This window comes from Anarhichas minor, unplaced genomic scaffold (assembly GCF_050575085.1).
Source record: "Anarhichas minor isolate MPS153535 unplaced genomic scaffold, ASM5057508v1 ptg000037l, whole genome shotgun sequence".
Taxonomy (NCBI): domain Eukaryota; kingdom Metazoa; phylum Chordata; class Actinopteri; order Perciformes; family Anarhichadidae; genus Anarhichas; species Anarhichas minor.
The window spans coordinates 3978640-3996354 of record NW_027466483.1 but is presented as its reverse complement, the minus strand read 5'-3'; the positions used below and the strand labels follow the sequence as shown (position 1 = coordinate 3996354).

General features: G+C 46.8%; 1 protein-coding gene across 1 annotated transcript in view; it reads right to left on the bottom strand.

Annotated features, from left to right (window-relative positions):
• The window catches only part of kif6 (kinesin family member 6), an 87878-nt gene that overhangs the window by 35584 nt on the left and 34579 nt on the right, over positions 1 to 17715 (bottom strand). The window contains exons 10-12 of the mRNA XM_076106981.1: positions 14801 to 14904; positions 12158 to 12263; positions 1135 to 1282 (exon numbers count right to left, since the gene is read on the bottom strand). Coding sequence (XP_075963096.1) covers positions 1135 to 1282; positions 12158 to 12263; positions 14801 to 14904 — 358 coding nt within the window. The remainder of the gene's footprint in view (positions 1 to 1134; positions 1283 to 12157; positions 12264 to 14800; positions 14905 to 17715) is intronic.

Genomic DNA, 17715 nt, shown 5'->3' with positions numbered 1-17715 from the left:
TTAGGCTACTGCAGCTTTATATACAAACTTCACACAGAAAGAATGGGGAATATGGTTGGTAGCACATGTGCATTACTGGCCGAACTATGTGCTTTTAAACACGCACAATGGCAATTATGTTTGCATCATGTCAAAACCAGCGTATGACATTTTCAGAGAGAAAAATCCACAAAGACGAGAGGATTTCACATTACACGCTCGGTCCAAGAAATACTGCGGTGAAATATCTGCATGATAATATTCTATTTATTTTGGAGGGCTGAGGTTTTTGTGGCAAAACAATCAAGCAGACGTCTCAATTTTCCGACTAATGCGCTGTGATCTAATGACAAACCGCAGCGAGAGGGGTTGAGGGGGAATAATCCCATAAAGCTATTAGAAATATCACATTCAAAATGCAAATACCATAATTATGATTAACAGTCGTTATGATGAACTGCAGTCGTTAGATGAGGATCTATCGGAACGTACAGATTAAAGCAACATTTTGTGTGTGTTTTGGGGGCGCCGGTCATGAATGCAAGACTACTTGCATTTCTGAATTTTGTAGAAGCGCTGTAATCCAACCTTGCAATAACAGAGGCAGATTTACTTAAGGATGAATACCTTTCTGCTAACGAGGATTTGACTTACAACAGTAGGTGTGATTAAACTGTGAGGCTGGACGCAGACAAAAATTTTGACTTAAAAGCTGACTCTACTTCATGTATTTTTTGCAGATCTTTCCACATTTTCTATCAATTTAGAATGCAAATTCCCGATATGCACTGGGGAGGGTGCAGACTGCAGCGTGCTTCCCTTCTGATACATGGTGTTGCCGGCTGCTCCTTTACCTTTTTACTTCCACGCCATCTGCTTCAGTTCCGCCTTACAACGTTCCACAGTCACAGGGGAAGTAAAAAGGGCAAGAAGTAACAGAGTCTTAAATTCGCACAAACAAGCCTGAGATGTTGCGACAGGGAATCGAACCTTGGGTCCCTCCAGGAGCAGTCAGGAATTTTACACTTGCACCACTGCAAAATACTAGACACTTTTATAGGCCGGTGATCAATAACATACTTATTGTTTTTGTTAAAAGTTATCTGAAAAAAACATAATAAATAAACCATCAGCTGCATCACGTCAAAAGGATACTGATCTCATCATCACGTTGCGTCATCATCCCCTTTAGTTTGGTCACTTCTGCTGCAGAGTGGGGGCTCTCTTGAATTACTGTTGCTGCTGGTGACGCTTGACCATCACCATGTCTATGGCCTCCACTTTGCTTGTCCATGATCATTATCTGTAAGAAAAAACATAAAAGAAAGATTGTTGACCTTTAACGGAAGTTAAGAGAATGGCTTCGTTTTTGGAGATATGGACATGGATAATAGACTGTACTTGTAGAGTGCTTTTCTAGTCTTTCCGACAACTCAAAGCGCTTTCACACTACTTGTCATCATTCACCCATTCACACACCGATGGGAGGGGCTAAGTGACACCTGCCTATCAGACTAATTCATTCACACACCGTAGGCACAGCTACGGGAGCAATTTTGGGGTAAAGTTAAGTGTCTTGCTCAAGGACACATCGACATGCGACCAGCGGAGCCGGGGATCAAACCGCCTATCCTCTGATTGAAGGACGACCCTGCTCTCCACTTAGCCACAGTCGCCCATATATATATATATATATAAATATAGATGTAAAACTAATATTTTTAAGAATAAAATAATCTGGTTGATGAATTGCATCCCATCAAATGGTATTTTGAAGTGACAGCTTGAGTAAAAGATGTAATGTTATGCCTTTAAACTGATATATTGTGCATTTTTATACTTAATATTTGGATTTTTTTACTCTGTTACTTTGATTGCTTAACTATATTTTTGCTGCTGTAGCAAACAAATGTCCCCTTGTGGGATAAATAAAGTGTCTACCTATCTTCCATCCATCCATCCATTTTCCACCACTTATCCGGGGTCGGGTCGCGGTGGCAGCAGGTCAAGCAGGCCGACCCAGACCTCCCTCTCACCGACAACATGTTCCAGCTCATTCTGGGGGATCCCGAGGCGTTCCCAGGCCAGCTGGGAGATGTAATCTCTCCAGCGTGTTCTGGGTCTTCCCCGGGGTCTCTTCCCAGTTGGACGTGCCTGGAAAACCTCCAGTGGGAGGCGTCCAGGAGGCATCCTAATTAGATGCCCGAACCACCTCAGCTGACTCCTTTCGACGCGAAGGAGTAGTGGCTCGACTCCAAGCTCCCTCCTGATGACCGAGCTCCTTACCCTATCTCTAAGGCTGAGCCCGGCCACCCTACGGAGGAAACTCATTTCGGCCGCTTGTAGCCGCGACCTTGTCCTTTCGGTCACGACCCAGAGTTCGTGACCATAGGTGAGGGTAGGAACATAGACCGAGTGGTAAATTGAGAGCTTTGCCTTCCGGCTCAGCTCCCTCTTCACCAAGACGGTCCGGTGCAGCGCCTGCTTTACTGCTGCAGCTGCACCGATCCGTCTGTCGATCTCCCGCTCCATCTTACCCTCACTCGTGAACAAGACCCCGAGATACTTGAACTCCTTCGCTTGAGGTAGGCACTCCGTCCCCACCTGGAGGGAGCAATCCACCGATTTCCGGCAGAGAACCATGGCCTCAGATTTGGAGGTGCTAACTCTCATCCCCGCCGCTTCACACTCGGCTGCAAACCGCCCCAGTGAATGCTGGAGGTCACGATCCGAGGAGGCTAACAGGACCACATCATCTGCAAATAGCAGAGAGGCGATCCCGAGACCCCCGAAACTGACGTTCTCCGCCCCCAGGCTGTGCCTAGATATCCTGTCCATGAAAATCACGAACAGGACCGGTGACAAAGGGCAGCCCTGGCGGAGGCCAACACCCACCGGGAACGTGTCTGACTTATTGCCGAGAATGCGGACACAGCTCCTACTGCAGTCGTACAGAGACCGGATCGCCCGTTGTAATGGGTCCGGCACCCCATACTCCCGCAGCACCCCCTACAAGACCCCCCCGAGGGACCCGGTCGAAAGCCTTCTCCAAGTCCACAAAGCACATGTAGACTGGTTGGGCAAACTCCCAGAACCCCTCCAGTAGTCTTGCGAGGGTAAAGAGCTGGTCAACTGTTCCACGGCCGGGACGGAATCCGCACTGCTCTGAATCTGAGGTTCGACAAGCGGTTGGAGCCTCCTTTCCAGCACCCTGGCATAAGCCTTCCCCGGGAGGCTGAGTAGTGTGATACCCCGGTAATTCGAGCACACTCTCCGGTCCCCCTTTTTGAAGATGGGAACCACCACCCCGGTCTGCCATTCCATGGGCACTGATCCCGACCCCCATGCGACATTGAAGAGCCAGGACAGCCCAACTATGTCCAGCGCTTTCAGCATCTCAGGGCGGATCTCATCCACCCCCAGCGCCTTGCCACCAAGGAGCTTTTTGACTACCTCAGCGGCCTCTGCCAGGGATATGGGTGAGCCTCCCCCTAGGTCCTCAGGTGCTGCCTCCTCTGCAGAGGACATGTTGGTCGGGTTTAGGAGTTCCTCAAAGTGCTCTTTCCACCGCCCGACGATGTCCTCCGTCCGGGTTAGCAGTCCCCCCCCCCCTGCTGAGAACAGCCTGGGGTAAGCCCTGCTTTCCCTTCCTGAGCCGTCGGATGGTTTGCCAGAACCTCCTTGAGGCCAACCGAAAGTCCTTCTCCATGGCCTCCCCGAACTCCTCCCATGCCCGAGTTTTAGCATTCGCGACCACCGCAGCTGCAGCCCTTCTGGCCTGCCGATACCTGTCAGCTGCTTCAGGAGACCCCTGGGCCAACCAGGCCTTGAAGATCTCCTTCTTCAGCTTGACGGCTTCCCTCACCTCCGGTGTCCACCACCGGGTTCTCGGGTTGCCGCCACGACAGGCACCGATGACCTTCCGGCCACAGCTCCTAGCGGCCGCGTCCACAATAGAGGCTTTGAACATGGTCCACTCGGATTCCGTGTCCCCAACCTCCCTCGGGATGTGTGAGAAGTTCTTCCGGAGGTGGGAGTTAAAGACCTCCCGGACAGGGTCCTCCGCCAGACGTTCCCAGTTTACCCTCACTACACATTTGGGTTTACCGGGTCTTTCCAACCGGTTCCCCTGCCATCTGATCCAACTCACCACCAGGTGGTGATCAGTTGACAGCTCTGCTCCTCTCTTCACCCGAGTGTCCAAGACATACGGCCGCAAATCAAATGATACGATTACAAAGTCGATCATTGATCTCCGGCCTAAGGTGTTCTGGTACCAGGTACACTTATGAGCCACCTTATGTTCGAACATGGTGTTCATTATGGCCAAACCGTGGCAAGCACAGAAGTCCAATAACGAAACACCATTCGGGTTCAGATCGGGCAAGCCGTTCCTCCCAATCACCCCCCGCCAGGTTTCTCCGTCATTGCCCACGTGAGCGTTGAAGTCCCCCAGGAGAACTATGGAGTCGGTAGGCGGCGCCCTTTCCAGGACCCCTCCCACGGACTCCAAGAAGGCCGGATACTCCGAACTGCTGTTTGGTGCATAAGCACAAACCACAGTCAGAGCCTTGCTCCCTGCAACCCGTAGGCGCATGGAGGCGACCCTCTCGCTCTCCGGGGAGAACTCCAACACAGCGGCGCTCAGCCGGGGGCTCGTGAGTATCCCCACTCCCGCCCGGCGCCTCTCACCCTGGGCAACTCCGGAAAAGGACAAAGTCCAACCCCTCTCCAGGAGCTTGGTTCCAGAGCCAACGCTGTGTGTGGAGGTGAGTCCAACTATTTCTAGCTGGTATCGCTCCACCTCCTGCACCAGCTCCGGCTCTTTCCCCGCTAGCGAGGTGACGTTCCACGTCCCTAGAGCTAGTCTATGTCGCCGGCGATCGGCATGCCCGGGCCTCCCGCCCGACCCACCGCCCGGTCTGCATAGCACCCGACCCCGATGCGTGTCCCTGCGGGTGGTGGGTCCACAGGGTGGCTGCTCCATGGTGTTTATTCGGGCTGAGCCCGACCGGGCCCCATGGGCCACCAGACGCTCGCCTACGAGCTCCCCTCCTGGGTCTGGCTCCAGGAGGGTGCCCCGGTTTCCCTGGTCCGGGCGAGGTGACTATAGTCCGTGGGCTGCTTATCATTAGGGTCGTTTTGTCTACCTATCTATCTATCTATCTATCTAAAAATGCCATACCTTGATTACAATGCAAGTTAGATAGATAGATAGATAGATAGATAGATAGATAGATAGATAGATAGATAGATAGATAGATAGATAGATAGATAGATAGATAGATAGATAGATAGATAGATAGATAGATAGATAGATAGATAGATGTATACTTTATTCATCCCCAGGGGGAAATTTGTTTGTCGCAACAGCAAGCAAAGTTACAGAGTAAACACAAAAATATGAAAGATGAAAGATGCTCAATATATACAATACAATAAGATAACAGAGCAGAATATAATTAAATTTGAATTAAATTTAAAGAAAATAAAAAATGCACAGTATATACAATAAGATAGAATGGTATAAGTTAACCAACTAGGTAAAAAACAGTAGTGCAAGGATCACCAACAGCAAACAACAACAGTTAGCAGTGTTATAGTCTTGTGTTTGATTTGGCCAGAGGTGATTTATTGTACAGTCTAGAGGGCAGGAATGTTCTCCTGTATCGGTCCTTGCGACAGTGGAGCTGGATCAGTCTGTTGGAGAAAGTGCTCCGCTGTCCCTGCAGTAGGTGGTGGAGAGGGTGGTCCGGGTTATCCAATATGGACAATAGTTTCTTCAGTGTCCTCCTCTCCACCACCTGTTCCAGATAGTCTTGTTTGCAGCCAACGATGGAGCCGGCCTTCTTAACAAGTTTGTTCAGTCTGTTGGTGTCTCCGGCTCCAATGCTGCTCCCCCAGCAGACTACGGAGAAGTAAAGTGCACTGGCCACAACAGACTGGTAGACTGGTAGAACATCTCCAACATCTTGCTGCACACGTTGAAGGGTTGAAGTTTCCTCAAGAAAAAGAGTCTACTCATCCCCTTCTTGTACACAGCGTTGATGTTGGTCTTCCAGTTCAGTCTGCTGTCGATGGAGACACCCAGGTACTTGTACTCCTCCACCATATCCACATCCTCTCCCAGAACTCTCAGCGGTTGTGGAGTCGTCGTCTTCCTCCTGAAGTCGACCACCATCTCTCTGGTCTTGGCCACGTTCAGACGCAGGTGATTTCTACCGGCCCACTCCACAAAGTCATCCACTACGGCCCTGTACTCCTCCTCCCGTCCGTCCCTTATACACCCGACCACTGCAGAGTCATCAGAGAACTTCTGCAGATGGCATGACCCAGAGTTGTACTGGAAGTCAGTGGTGTACAAGGTGAACAGGAAGGGAGACAGAACAGTTCCCTGTGGGGCTCCAATATCACTGACCACCACATCAGACAGCACACGGCCCAGTCGGACAAACTGTGGTCTGCCCGTGAGGTAGTCAGTGATCCAGGAGACGGTGGACGCGTTAACCCCCACCACCCGCAGCTTCTCACTCAGCAGCACTGGTTGGGATGGTGTTGAATGCACTGGAGAAATCAAAGAAAGTGATTCTCACAGAGCCACCGGATCCATCCAGGTGCGACTGGGCTCGTTGCAGCAGGTAGATGATGGCGTCGTCCACCCCCACATGCGGCTGGTACGCAAATTGCAGAGGGTCCAGTGAGGATTTCACCTGCGGATGGAGGTGGGCCAAGACCAGCCTCTCCAGCACCTTCATCACATGAGATGTGAGGGCAACTGGTCGGTAGTCACTGAGGCTAGATGGTGTCGTCTTTTTTGGTACAGGAACCAGGCAAGACGTCTTCCACAGCACCGGGACTTCCTCCTGCTTCAGGCTCAGGTTGAAGAGGTGTTGCAGGACATCAGACAGCTGGACGGCACAGGTCTTCAGGACCCTGTGGCTGATGCCATCAGGTCCTTCAGCTTTGCCTTGGTGGAGTCTCTCCAGCTGTCTCCTAACCTGGCCAGTCGTCACAGAGAGGGGGGGAGGGTGGAAGAGCCCTTTGATGTTGAGGGCTCTGTGTCCATGCAGCTCACCAGGGGGGACAGAGGGGACAGAGGGGGAGGTGTTTGGGAGGTGTGGTGTGTGGAGGAGACAGATGAGGGCTCTGAGCTAAACCTATTGAAGAAAGAGTTTAGCTCGTTTGCCCTCTCCAGGGAGCCCCCTGGTTGTCTCCCTCCAACCTTGAAGCCAATAATCTGCTTCATCCCCATCCACACCTCCCTCACATTGTTCTGCTGGAGTTTGGCCTCCAGCTTCCTCCTGTAGGAGTCCTTGCACTCTCTCTTAAGTTAGTGGGTTTCCATGGCATAAAAATATTTTGTAGCTTAATAAACATCTACAAGTAAATGCAGCCTACTATCTACTACGCTTGGGTTTGCTGTCGAGAAAAAAGACAACCATCTAATGCCATGAATGTTAACGAGCTGGAAAACACATTTTAATATCATCCTGGAAAGTGGTGCTCTTCTTAGTCCTGTGATATTCCCCAAACATGAATTAAATTCGCCCTCTTTTTCCTGTCTGTAATATAACTCATATTTCAATGATACACCAGGCTTAAAGACAGGTGGAAAACATGTTAAAGGATTAGAGTTTTTCCCACATGGGGAGAGACACAGTAGAAGAGGAAGATACAGAGGCCGGACGTACACTGCATGGAGGCCCACAGAAGAAGACAGTGGATTGCATCTATGCTCGCAGCGCTGCACGAGCAGAGTGTTGAGCATGAAAGAGCGTTGAGAACAAAATTTTAAAAAAAAGGACAGGAATAAAATTCAAACCAGATCCAAATTCCTTCAGAACCTCTGGGTGCTGCTCAGAGGAATGTAAACTGAACAGGAGATAGAGTTTGTGGATCATAACAAACTGAAGGAGAGATAAACAGACATTCGAGTGGGATCTGGAAGTGCTTCTGGTGGCCCGATCTGCTCCGACTCCAACCAAAGCGGAGCGCAGGAACAGTGTTTTCCCTACGCTCATTTAGCAGCAGTGGGCCAGCGGCTGCTGTTTGACTAATATTGAATGCACTCTGTGACCGATCGGACTTTCTCCAAAACAAAAAGCTTCAAGAGTTTATGTTTTCTATCAACATTTGGCAAACAGCACGCAATCGTAAATTTCTTCCACAGCATGACAAATTGTCAGTAGATTGGGCATAGAGCCAAAAACAGAAAAATGCCCAGACTGTACTTCTATAACAAATATGACATTAAATGACAGTCATCCAGGTGGTTTCAAATATTAGCCATTATTACAACACATACAGTGTATTAATTTTGTCTGAACCCAATGTGTTGCATAATAATGGGTAGATGGAAATATGTTTCCTGACCCATTCATTAACGGGTCACTACATGAGCTTACTTTCAGCAACTATGAGCGCTTTCATTATTAAATGAATCAATGAATTAGTCTTTGCTTTAACTTTGTCATTATTAAGTAAATGTTGATTGCACAATGTTTTGGCTACAGAATAATAGCACCATAGATTGGTTCCCTATAAGCCTCGCTTTCATAATGCAGTGCTGTCTGCCACCGGGTACGATCTCCTGGGTAAATTTACGGCACAAGTTTAGTGCGTTTCGAAACCGAGGAGGATAACGCTTTTGTTTTCCCGGCTATCGACAGGTAGGGGACATGGCGGACGGTGGGTGAACCGGAGTAACTGTGGAAAAAGAAAAGACCCCCCCTTATCGCAGGAGGCAAAGACGAGGAAGAGTGATAAAAACAAGGGAGAACTTTGTAGGGGCATTCTCTCGATGGAGAGAGCTCCGGAACTAACCAACATCCAGTTAGCGTTTTTTCTCCCACATCAGTAAGTGACAAAACCTGCCCACTGATTAATACTACCAGGTGTTGCTTCTTGCTTTGCAAAATGACGATGAAGTAGAGGTTTAATTGTTGCTCAGTCTAGTGTTTTATATATAAAATATCAGAAAGTAGTTTTTTGAAAAAGTCCAGAAGAGAACCCAAAGGAGAGCTTCAAATGTTCAATTTTCATCCATCCATCCATTTTCTTCCGCTTATCCGGGATCGGGTCGGGGTGGCAGCAGGCCAAGCAGACTGACCCAGACTTCCCTCTCCCCCGCAACATTTTCCAGCTCATTCTGGGGGATCCCGAGGCGTTCCCCCAGAATGGCGTTCCCCCAGAGGCGTAGCGGCTCGACTCCAAGCTCCCTCCTGATGACCGAGCTCCTTACCCTATCTCTAAGGCTGAGTCCGGCCACCCTACGGAGGAAACTCATTTCGGCCGCTTGTAGCCGCGACCTTGTCCTTTCGGTCATGACCCAGAGTTCGTGACCATATGTGAGGGTCGGAACGTAGTAAATTGAGAGCTTTGCCTTCCGGCTCAGCTCCCTCTTCACCAAGACGGTCCGGTGCACCGCCTCCTTTACTGCTACAGCCGCACCGATCCGCCTGTCGATCTCCCGCTCCATCTTACCCTCACTCGTGAACAAGACCCCCCGAGATACTTGAACTCCTTCACTTGCAGTAGGCACTCCGTCCCCACCTGGAGGGAGCAATCCACCGGTTTCTGGCAGAGCACCATGGCCTCAGATTTGGAGGTGCTAACTCTCATCCCCGCCGCTTCACACTCGGCTGCAAACCGCCCCAGTGAATGCTGGAGGTCACGATCCGAGGAGGCCAACGGGACCACATAATCTGCAAACAGCAGAGAGGCGATCCCGAGACCCCCAAACCTGACGTTCTCCACCCCCCGGCTGCGCCTAGATATCCTGTCCATGACAGTCACAAACAGGACTGGTGACAAAGAGGAACCCGGGACCCGGTCGAAAGCCTTCTCCAAGTCCACAAAGCACATGTAGACTGGTTGGGCAAACTCCCAGGACCCCTCCAGTAGTCTTGTGAGGGTAAAGAGCTGGTCCACTGTTCCACGGCCGGGATGGAATCCGCACTGCTCCTCTTGAATCCGAGGTTCGACAAACGGTCGGAGCCTCCTTTCCAGCACCCTGGCATAAGCCTTCCCTGGGAGGCTGAGTAGTGTGATACCCCGATAGTTAAAGCACACTCTCTGGTCCCCCTTTTTGAAAATGGGAACCACCACCCAGGTCTGCCAGTCCATGGGCACTGATCCCGACCCCCATGCGACATCGAAGAGACGTGTCAGCCAAGACAGCCCAACAGTGTCCAGCGCCTTCAGCATCTCAGGGCTGGTCTCATCCACCCCCGGCGCCTTGCCACCAAGGAGCTTTTTAACTACCTTAGCGGCCTCCGCCAGGGATATGGGTGCGGCCCCCCCAAGTCCCCCCCACCCAAGAAAGTAGTTTTTTGAAAAAGTGCAGAAGAGAGCCCAAAGGAGAGCTTCAAATGTTCAATTTTCAATGACATAGAATTCTCATATTTTAGAATCTGGAACCAGAAAACGTTTTTGCTTGATAACTAACGTATGTCATAAGTTGATTTTACAACTTTTAAATCCTATGCAAGCAAATAACGGTCATTAAAATTTTGAGCCTGTGATGATTAAAATATAATAATTTGACAGCCTGCAGGTGTACATCACCTTTTGTGTCCATGTAAAAATCGCATGCATATGAATGTGTAGAAATATTTTGAGCATCTGTAAGTTTTATGCACACAGATATAATTTGCACATCTGTAGCTGTACAGACATATTCTGTATGTTCAATTACAATTTGGGCAGAAACATTTTCAACAGTGAGGTTTCACAAAGTCTGAGAGACGGACACACAGATTTCCTATCTGCTGATGTGACAAGCTACGAGTTTTGCCTCAGCTGACTATCCAATCAGCATAGATATGGAAATGTAGATGCGTCATTGGTCGCCTATGTGTCAGCATACCTGCCATATTAGAGCGGTCAAGATCTGCTAGCAAACAAATAGTGTGGCTTGAGAGATGCAGCATTCTCTACAAAAACAAACTAAAAAAGATTTTGTTACAAAAGTCAGAAATTAAACATGAAACAGTTTACCTATTGGAATTAAATTCAGTTACTGGGGCCGGATCTAATCATCTCTATGCCAAAACATGAACCTTCTGGATAGCCACACCTCTGTGAAGTGCAGGCCTCATCTGTAAATAGGCAAAAAAATATTTCTACAGCTACAAAACTTTACTACACATTCATAAAGTTGAAATTATGAGAAGTTATTTTTATTCTTTTTACAAATTCACACTTTCAGATAGATAGATGCAAATTTTTTCAAACGTGCACAAAAGGTGAACTTATTTGTGAACATCATTTCACAAGCTCAAAATATCAGTGACCCTTATTTGCTTCTATAGACTTACTGGTGGGGAATTTTCTGTTGAACTGTTGACTGATTAACACTCATTTATATTACTATTTCATAACAAAATACTGCACTGACATATATAGTATAACAAATTTGTTCAGACTAATGTTTTGTTCGTAGGCATGTCTTGGCTAAGTTTTTTAAGCTGGCCTGCCAATTCTGAAGACCTGGCATTGACGATTGCATGTCCCATTACACCTTGCCTCTAATTAGATGGCAATTAGATGGCAAAAGCTGCTAAACAACAAAGCGTCTAGGCTTAAGGCAAGCCGTGGGAAAATCAACAGCACTGGATGAAATTGGGCATAAAAGAATCTTCAAATATTTTCACTTTCTAGCCTTAAGAATGAAGCATATGATTTACAGTTACAGGTTATGGTTAAGCCTAAGGATAAGAGCATGTTAATCACCAGCTTTTTCTGGGAAGATATAGTGAAACAATTCTAGCTGTTATTTGATGATACAGCAACCATCTGCAGTAGTATTAACCACGTTAAAAAAAAGGGAAGGACATTTTAGTTCATTGAAAAGTGAGGCAGTAGAGGGAGCTATACAGAGGAGGTGATTGGTCAGCTGGTTGCTGCTGAGCTGATGGACGTGCAGAGTTCTGACACCTCACTGATCAGATGTGCTCTATATCTTCCAGCCACTCACTGCTACAGTGAAGATAAACATCCAGCACCAACACTAACCAACAGAATACAAACGTCTGTTTCAATGACAAACTGGACAGAAGATATCTCCTGCTGCCATGCTGCACGGTGATGACCCGTGGATCTATTCATGGACAGGAGGAGGAAAACAAACACCAGGTCACACAGGGAGACGTGCATGCAGATAGTGTAAATATATTACCTTCAGCAGGGAGAAACAGTGCTGGATTTTTCTCATGTCTGGTCCCAAAGACAGTGTCATGTCTGGATCAGGTTCCTCCAGGAAGGCCTTGACTAGCTCTTCCACCCTAAACACAGACACACGCAGATGCTCTCTAATGATCCACCTACGCTTAAACCAGTGCCACATTCCAAGTTACAATCCCTCTCCATCACACTCAGCACACGCTCAGCAGCCACTCAAACAGTTCATATTTATATCCGATGTTTAAAATGTGGCTCTGGTCAAAAGAAAACTATTTACTTAAACGTGTGTTCCAGCTCCACTGGGCCGGACCGTTGATAAACTATCACTGGATGATAGTCCAAACATTGGTTCTTGGAGCTCTGGAACGGGCCACTGGAAAAGACCAACAGACGGCAGCTGTCCAGACGGATCCGGTGTAGGCACGACAACGTGCTGTTTTTATTTTCCACTGCAAACTTGTTCGGCGCAAAAACACACCGGGTTTACATGTCGAAGGACTTAAAACAAACGTAGCGGTCATTCTTTCAGGAACCCGCGAGACACTGGTGGTTTTGTGATACAAAGCTGGCTTCTGGAGAATGCCCTTCAGTGCCATGTACAATATTTTGTATGAGAAAAAGCTTCATCTTTCAAACGCCACAATTTGACAATTTCCAAATCGTTTTTTTCCGAAGGCGTGAGGTGATATGTTAAGTAGAGAAAAAAAGCAAACTAATAGAATATTTGGAAGGAAAAAATTGACGACAGCTCTTATGGGAATGGAATGAAAACACTGAATCTTCTGTGAAGGTAAAAAATCTGTATGCCTGAGGACAACAAATAAGCCAAGATGTATGCAATCACTCAGTGCTGGGGATGAGTCGATGCATAAACCTGAGAGGAAACGGCCTCAACAAAGTCAGCATGATCAGTGAATGTGGTCACAACAGACATCAAAGGCTTCCTGTGTGAATTTGACCTCAAACAGTGGTAAATCAAGGATAACCACTCGGGAGGAGAGAGAGGAAATTTTAAAAAGGCGGACTGATGGGATTAAGGCGCGGTAAATACATCAGCATGGGGGGAGTGATGTTCCAAGTCATCCATAGAACCTCTGGCCTGAACTCTGGCCCTGACTGACTGGGTCCCTCTGCTATTTGAGTATAGGTGCAGAAATAAAGCCGTCCTGGCTGAAGCGGAGCCCTGGGGAACTCCATTAGATATGGTTAAGCTTCAGTGAATGAGGTTTCAACTCGAGCATCGGTGCATGACCAACAGCATAAGTTATGTATGCACTTGAGGCAAACCCCAAACACTTATAAATCATGACACATATTTGCTCAGGAATCTCCGGGTTTTGAGCATTACAAATACAAATTAGAGATCTAAAAAAGACCATCTGCTCTCGTCCCCGGGTCTGAGGCACACTGTAAACATCCTAGAAGGCTGACGGGGCCAACGCAGCACTATACACGTCTGCACTGTCCTGAGATGACTGGCTCACAGAGGTACACACACACACACACACACACACACACACACACACACACACACACACACACACATATATATTTTGTACAACCTCAACCTCCAAAATCCTTTGGCTTTTGGAGTCTGAAATATTATTCTTTATCAATAAATTTGACGTCTGCAATACTAAAATGCAACAGAGGAGATCGATAGACGGACGGACAGAACACGTCAGTTTCGGAGAGAGAGAGAGCTGCAAGCCACAAACAGATGTTTGCACAAAATATATTTAGTGCTCTGATAGTGTTAGGTTCTCTGATTAATAAATGTGTTCTTTGCTGTTGCTGTTATTTTGCTTTTCCAAGATTATTGCATGGTTAAATCAATACATTTTATTTTATGAAAAAAAGTTGCCCCTCCGGATTTTTAACAGCCCCCTCAGTCACTTCATTCTTGTGCCTAGCCTAGGTGTAACGTTACTCAATAACCATACATGTCACGATCAGGCTTTGCCCTGTGTGTTCTGTGTCTTTGTTTCTTTCTGTAGCTCCTCACTCACCTAATCAGTTCATTCAGTGCACCTGCCAGTCACACTCACCTCATCAGCTCATTAGTCTCACCTGTTCACTCTGCCTAGTTCACTATTTAAACCCCTGTCTTTCACTCACTCACTGCCAGATCATTTTGTTACGGGGCATGATGAGGACTCAAGCGCAGACAGTCAGAGTAGGGGAAAAAAGGTATTTAATAGCTCACAAACAAAAACAGTTAATCCAAGGACAAGACAAAAGACGAGGGGGAAAATCCGGCAGGACAAGGCAGGGCAGACAGACTGGGAAACCGGGAACAGGATGAGCAAAACGGGCGGGTAGGTAGGAAACAAACAAAATGATCTGGCAGTGAGTGAGTGAAAGACAGGGGTTTAAATAGTGAACTAGGCAGAGTGAACAGGTGAGAGTAATGAGCTGATGAGGTGAGTGTGACTGGCAGGTGCACTGAATGAACTGATTAGGTGAGTGAGGAGCTACAGAAAGAAACAAAGACACAGAACACACAGGGCAAAGCCTGATCGTGACAATACATCAGTAATATAGGCCAAGTCTGTTTCAATGCTAGGTTATGCAGAGAGACTGACTGGATTGAAGGGATGAGGAATCAGGAATCAGGGAGCAAGAGGAGGTGACATACCTCTGGATCTCCTCCACAGTTAGCTGCTCATCTCTCTGTTCTCCTGTCTTCATGGCCAGCTCGTCCTTCAGAGACTGGATCTCCCTCTTCAAACTGGCTATTAGCTGAAATACACATACAAAAAAGGCAGGGTTAATGATGGTGGACTACATGTGCTCTCACTAACACACACACACACATACACACACACACACACACACACACACACAATATGAAGCACATTTGGCACCTACACACTACATGCAAAGACATGCGCTCATGCACGAGCAGACAGGCTGTTTCACCGCTGCCAACTGATGAGACAATCCTTCTGAAAATGATCTTGCAGCTTATCTTGCCGATGTATTTTGAGGACAAACTTAAGTGATTCCAGACAACTGGATGCTCCAATGCAGCAAGAAAAACATAAATTAGCATTAAAAAGCTACGGTAGCAAAAGAAAAAATTGTACACTTAAAACCCTTCTGCTGTCTGTCTGCACGTGTTCAGTTAAAGACTTGCACACTGAGCCAACCGGGTGGTTGCTGTTAGTAACCGCTGTCCGGGTCTGGTTACGGTATATACTGCATATGCATAAGACAAAAATATCTCACAGAGAACAGACATAGCTTCGTAAATAAGTACTTAGATGGCAATCTTTGTTTAAAAGAAAGGGAAAAAAAGAAGCAAGAATGTCTATTGATGTCAAAGAACCATGACCAGGATATTGTTTTCATTAACAGCCTAAAGCATAATTCCACTGATTGATACTGACAGCAACATGTTTTGTAATCTGTGTAACCCAGACCGTGTTCTCCACCTGCAGAGGCCGCCATTTAATTTAAACACTATATAAAACAAAAAAATCTATTTGAGGCATGAAATAGAGAATCCTCCAAATACAGATGAGTCCTGGCCCCGGCCCTGTTGATATTGTAATCTTTAATATTTGGAGATAAGCCTGTGGCGCTCTGCTTCTCCTTGCTGAAAGGGTCCATGTCTACAGAGGTCAGTCTCTAAAATGCCTCATGTCAGTCTAGGCAGGGATTAGCAGGCGTCTAGCTACCTAGCACCTAGAGGATCAGTGAGTTCATCACTTCACAACTTCAGATCACAACTTCAGATCTGAAGTTAAGTTGCATGTAAGTACGAGTAGCCAAAAATAATTGATTCTGACAAGCTGTTCTGATGAGACAACCATTTCAGGTTGGTGTATCGGGCTGTCCTGTGTCTTTTAATGCCCAAATGGGTGTTTTTTAGCTCCTTTTTCAGAGTAGGTACTCCCAGCACAAGAGCAACCATGAGTAATGTCCACATTACTCCGTTTTTACTCCGTTTTTGCTACGTTTACACTGAGCGGCCACACTACGCCGGAGTTTTGGAGCACCCTAAACGGAGGAGTCTGAAAAGTCCCCCGAGGTTGGAGGTGTTTGAGAACTCCGGGGTTGCGTTTGCGTGTGGACGGTCGGATACGGATGTGTTTAGAAATAATGACGCCCACACGCGTGTTCGCTACTGGATTGGTTCTTGGCAACCATGACGTCTCCGTCCCTGATTCGTCACACTCACTATCACATGACCCGTACCCGGAAGAAAACAAACTGGGCTACCAGCGATTCATTTCAACATGGATAACCAATTGCAAGCGTTGCTGTGTGCGCCGGAGCCAGCTAGCAGCTGTTGTGCAGTAAAAGTCTGCATTTCTGTGGAGGAAGCAGCTGTTATTGGAGCGATTAGCAGGCGGAGTGACCAGCGGCGTCATCAGCCCTATGGAGCAGCTCGTTGTTTTTAGATTCTAATGAGAAGACACGCTGCACTAACGTTTTACTTCTTCCGTTTGGTAGCCTTGAGAGACCTTAGTCTGTAAGTATGTATTTATGAAGCATGAAAAGATGTACGTAGATATATTCTATTCGCTCTGTTAGTATAACATTTGTGTTGTATTAAATGCTAATCGCGGTTAGCATTTCTCCATTGGCGGTAATGTTAAAATTAGCTTAGAAGCTAGCTAGTCGGGACATGTTACATGCTGGCTATATCATGGATTGTTATTTTGTATTCATGTATGTGTATAGGGACAGTTTGTAAAGCCATATTTCATATTGTGTTTCCACAGTTTTACAAATAAGAAAGATTCACACTAAAGTCTTTAAACTCTTCTACGGATTCCATGGTCTTTATTTCACGGATCTACTGTTAGCGATCTGCTAAGCTTTCCTGCACGAAGGAAGAGCAGAATAGAGTGAGAGACGTGTGTTGACCACATTTATGGACCATAATCTAGTAAACGTTTACGTGTAAATTAGGGTGACCAGATCCATAACACCAAAAAGGAGGACACTCTGCGGTATTTAGTGAAGCTGTGAATAATTGCATAGGACTCTGGCGTGCTCCCCTCTACAATACAACTTTGTGTGATTGCTACATGATGTATGTGTAACAGAATAGGAAAAAATAGTCTTAAAGAGTCAAAAAGTGTTTGTTCACAGTATTTGTATTTATTCAATACATTGTGGTGTTCAAAAACTGACCACTGTGCTGAGTGCCACAAAGCATAACATTTGTGGACTTAAAATGTACAAATTAAATCACAGGTCACATAAATAATAAACAGATAAATGAATGTTTTAAAAGCATAAAGAAAACCAAATTTGTTTGGTTAACATTTAACGGCTCAAAAAGTAAAGAATTTCTAAAGTGATTCAGTCTATTGGGGACTTGTGTGCAGTGTCTTCATCCATGTATGTGTGCAGCAGTCCACTTGTATTCAAGCAAACTTCACCTTCACCCTCAGCAGAAGCTCAACAGCACCTCGGTCATCATGGTCGCCAAGCCCCCACCGCGCCTGGGCCTGTTCATCTCCTGCAGGGACACATAACAACATAGCAACAATACTGTTATCAGCATTCAAAAATCTGTATTGTTTTAAATCCAAT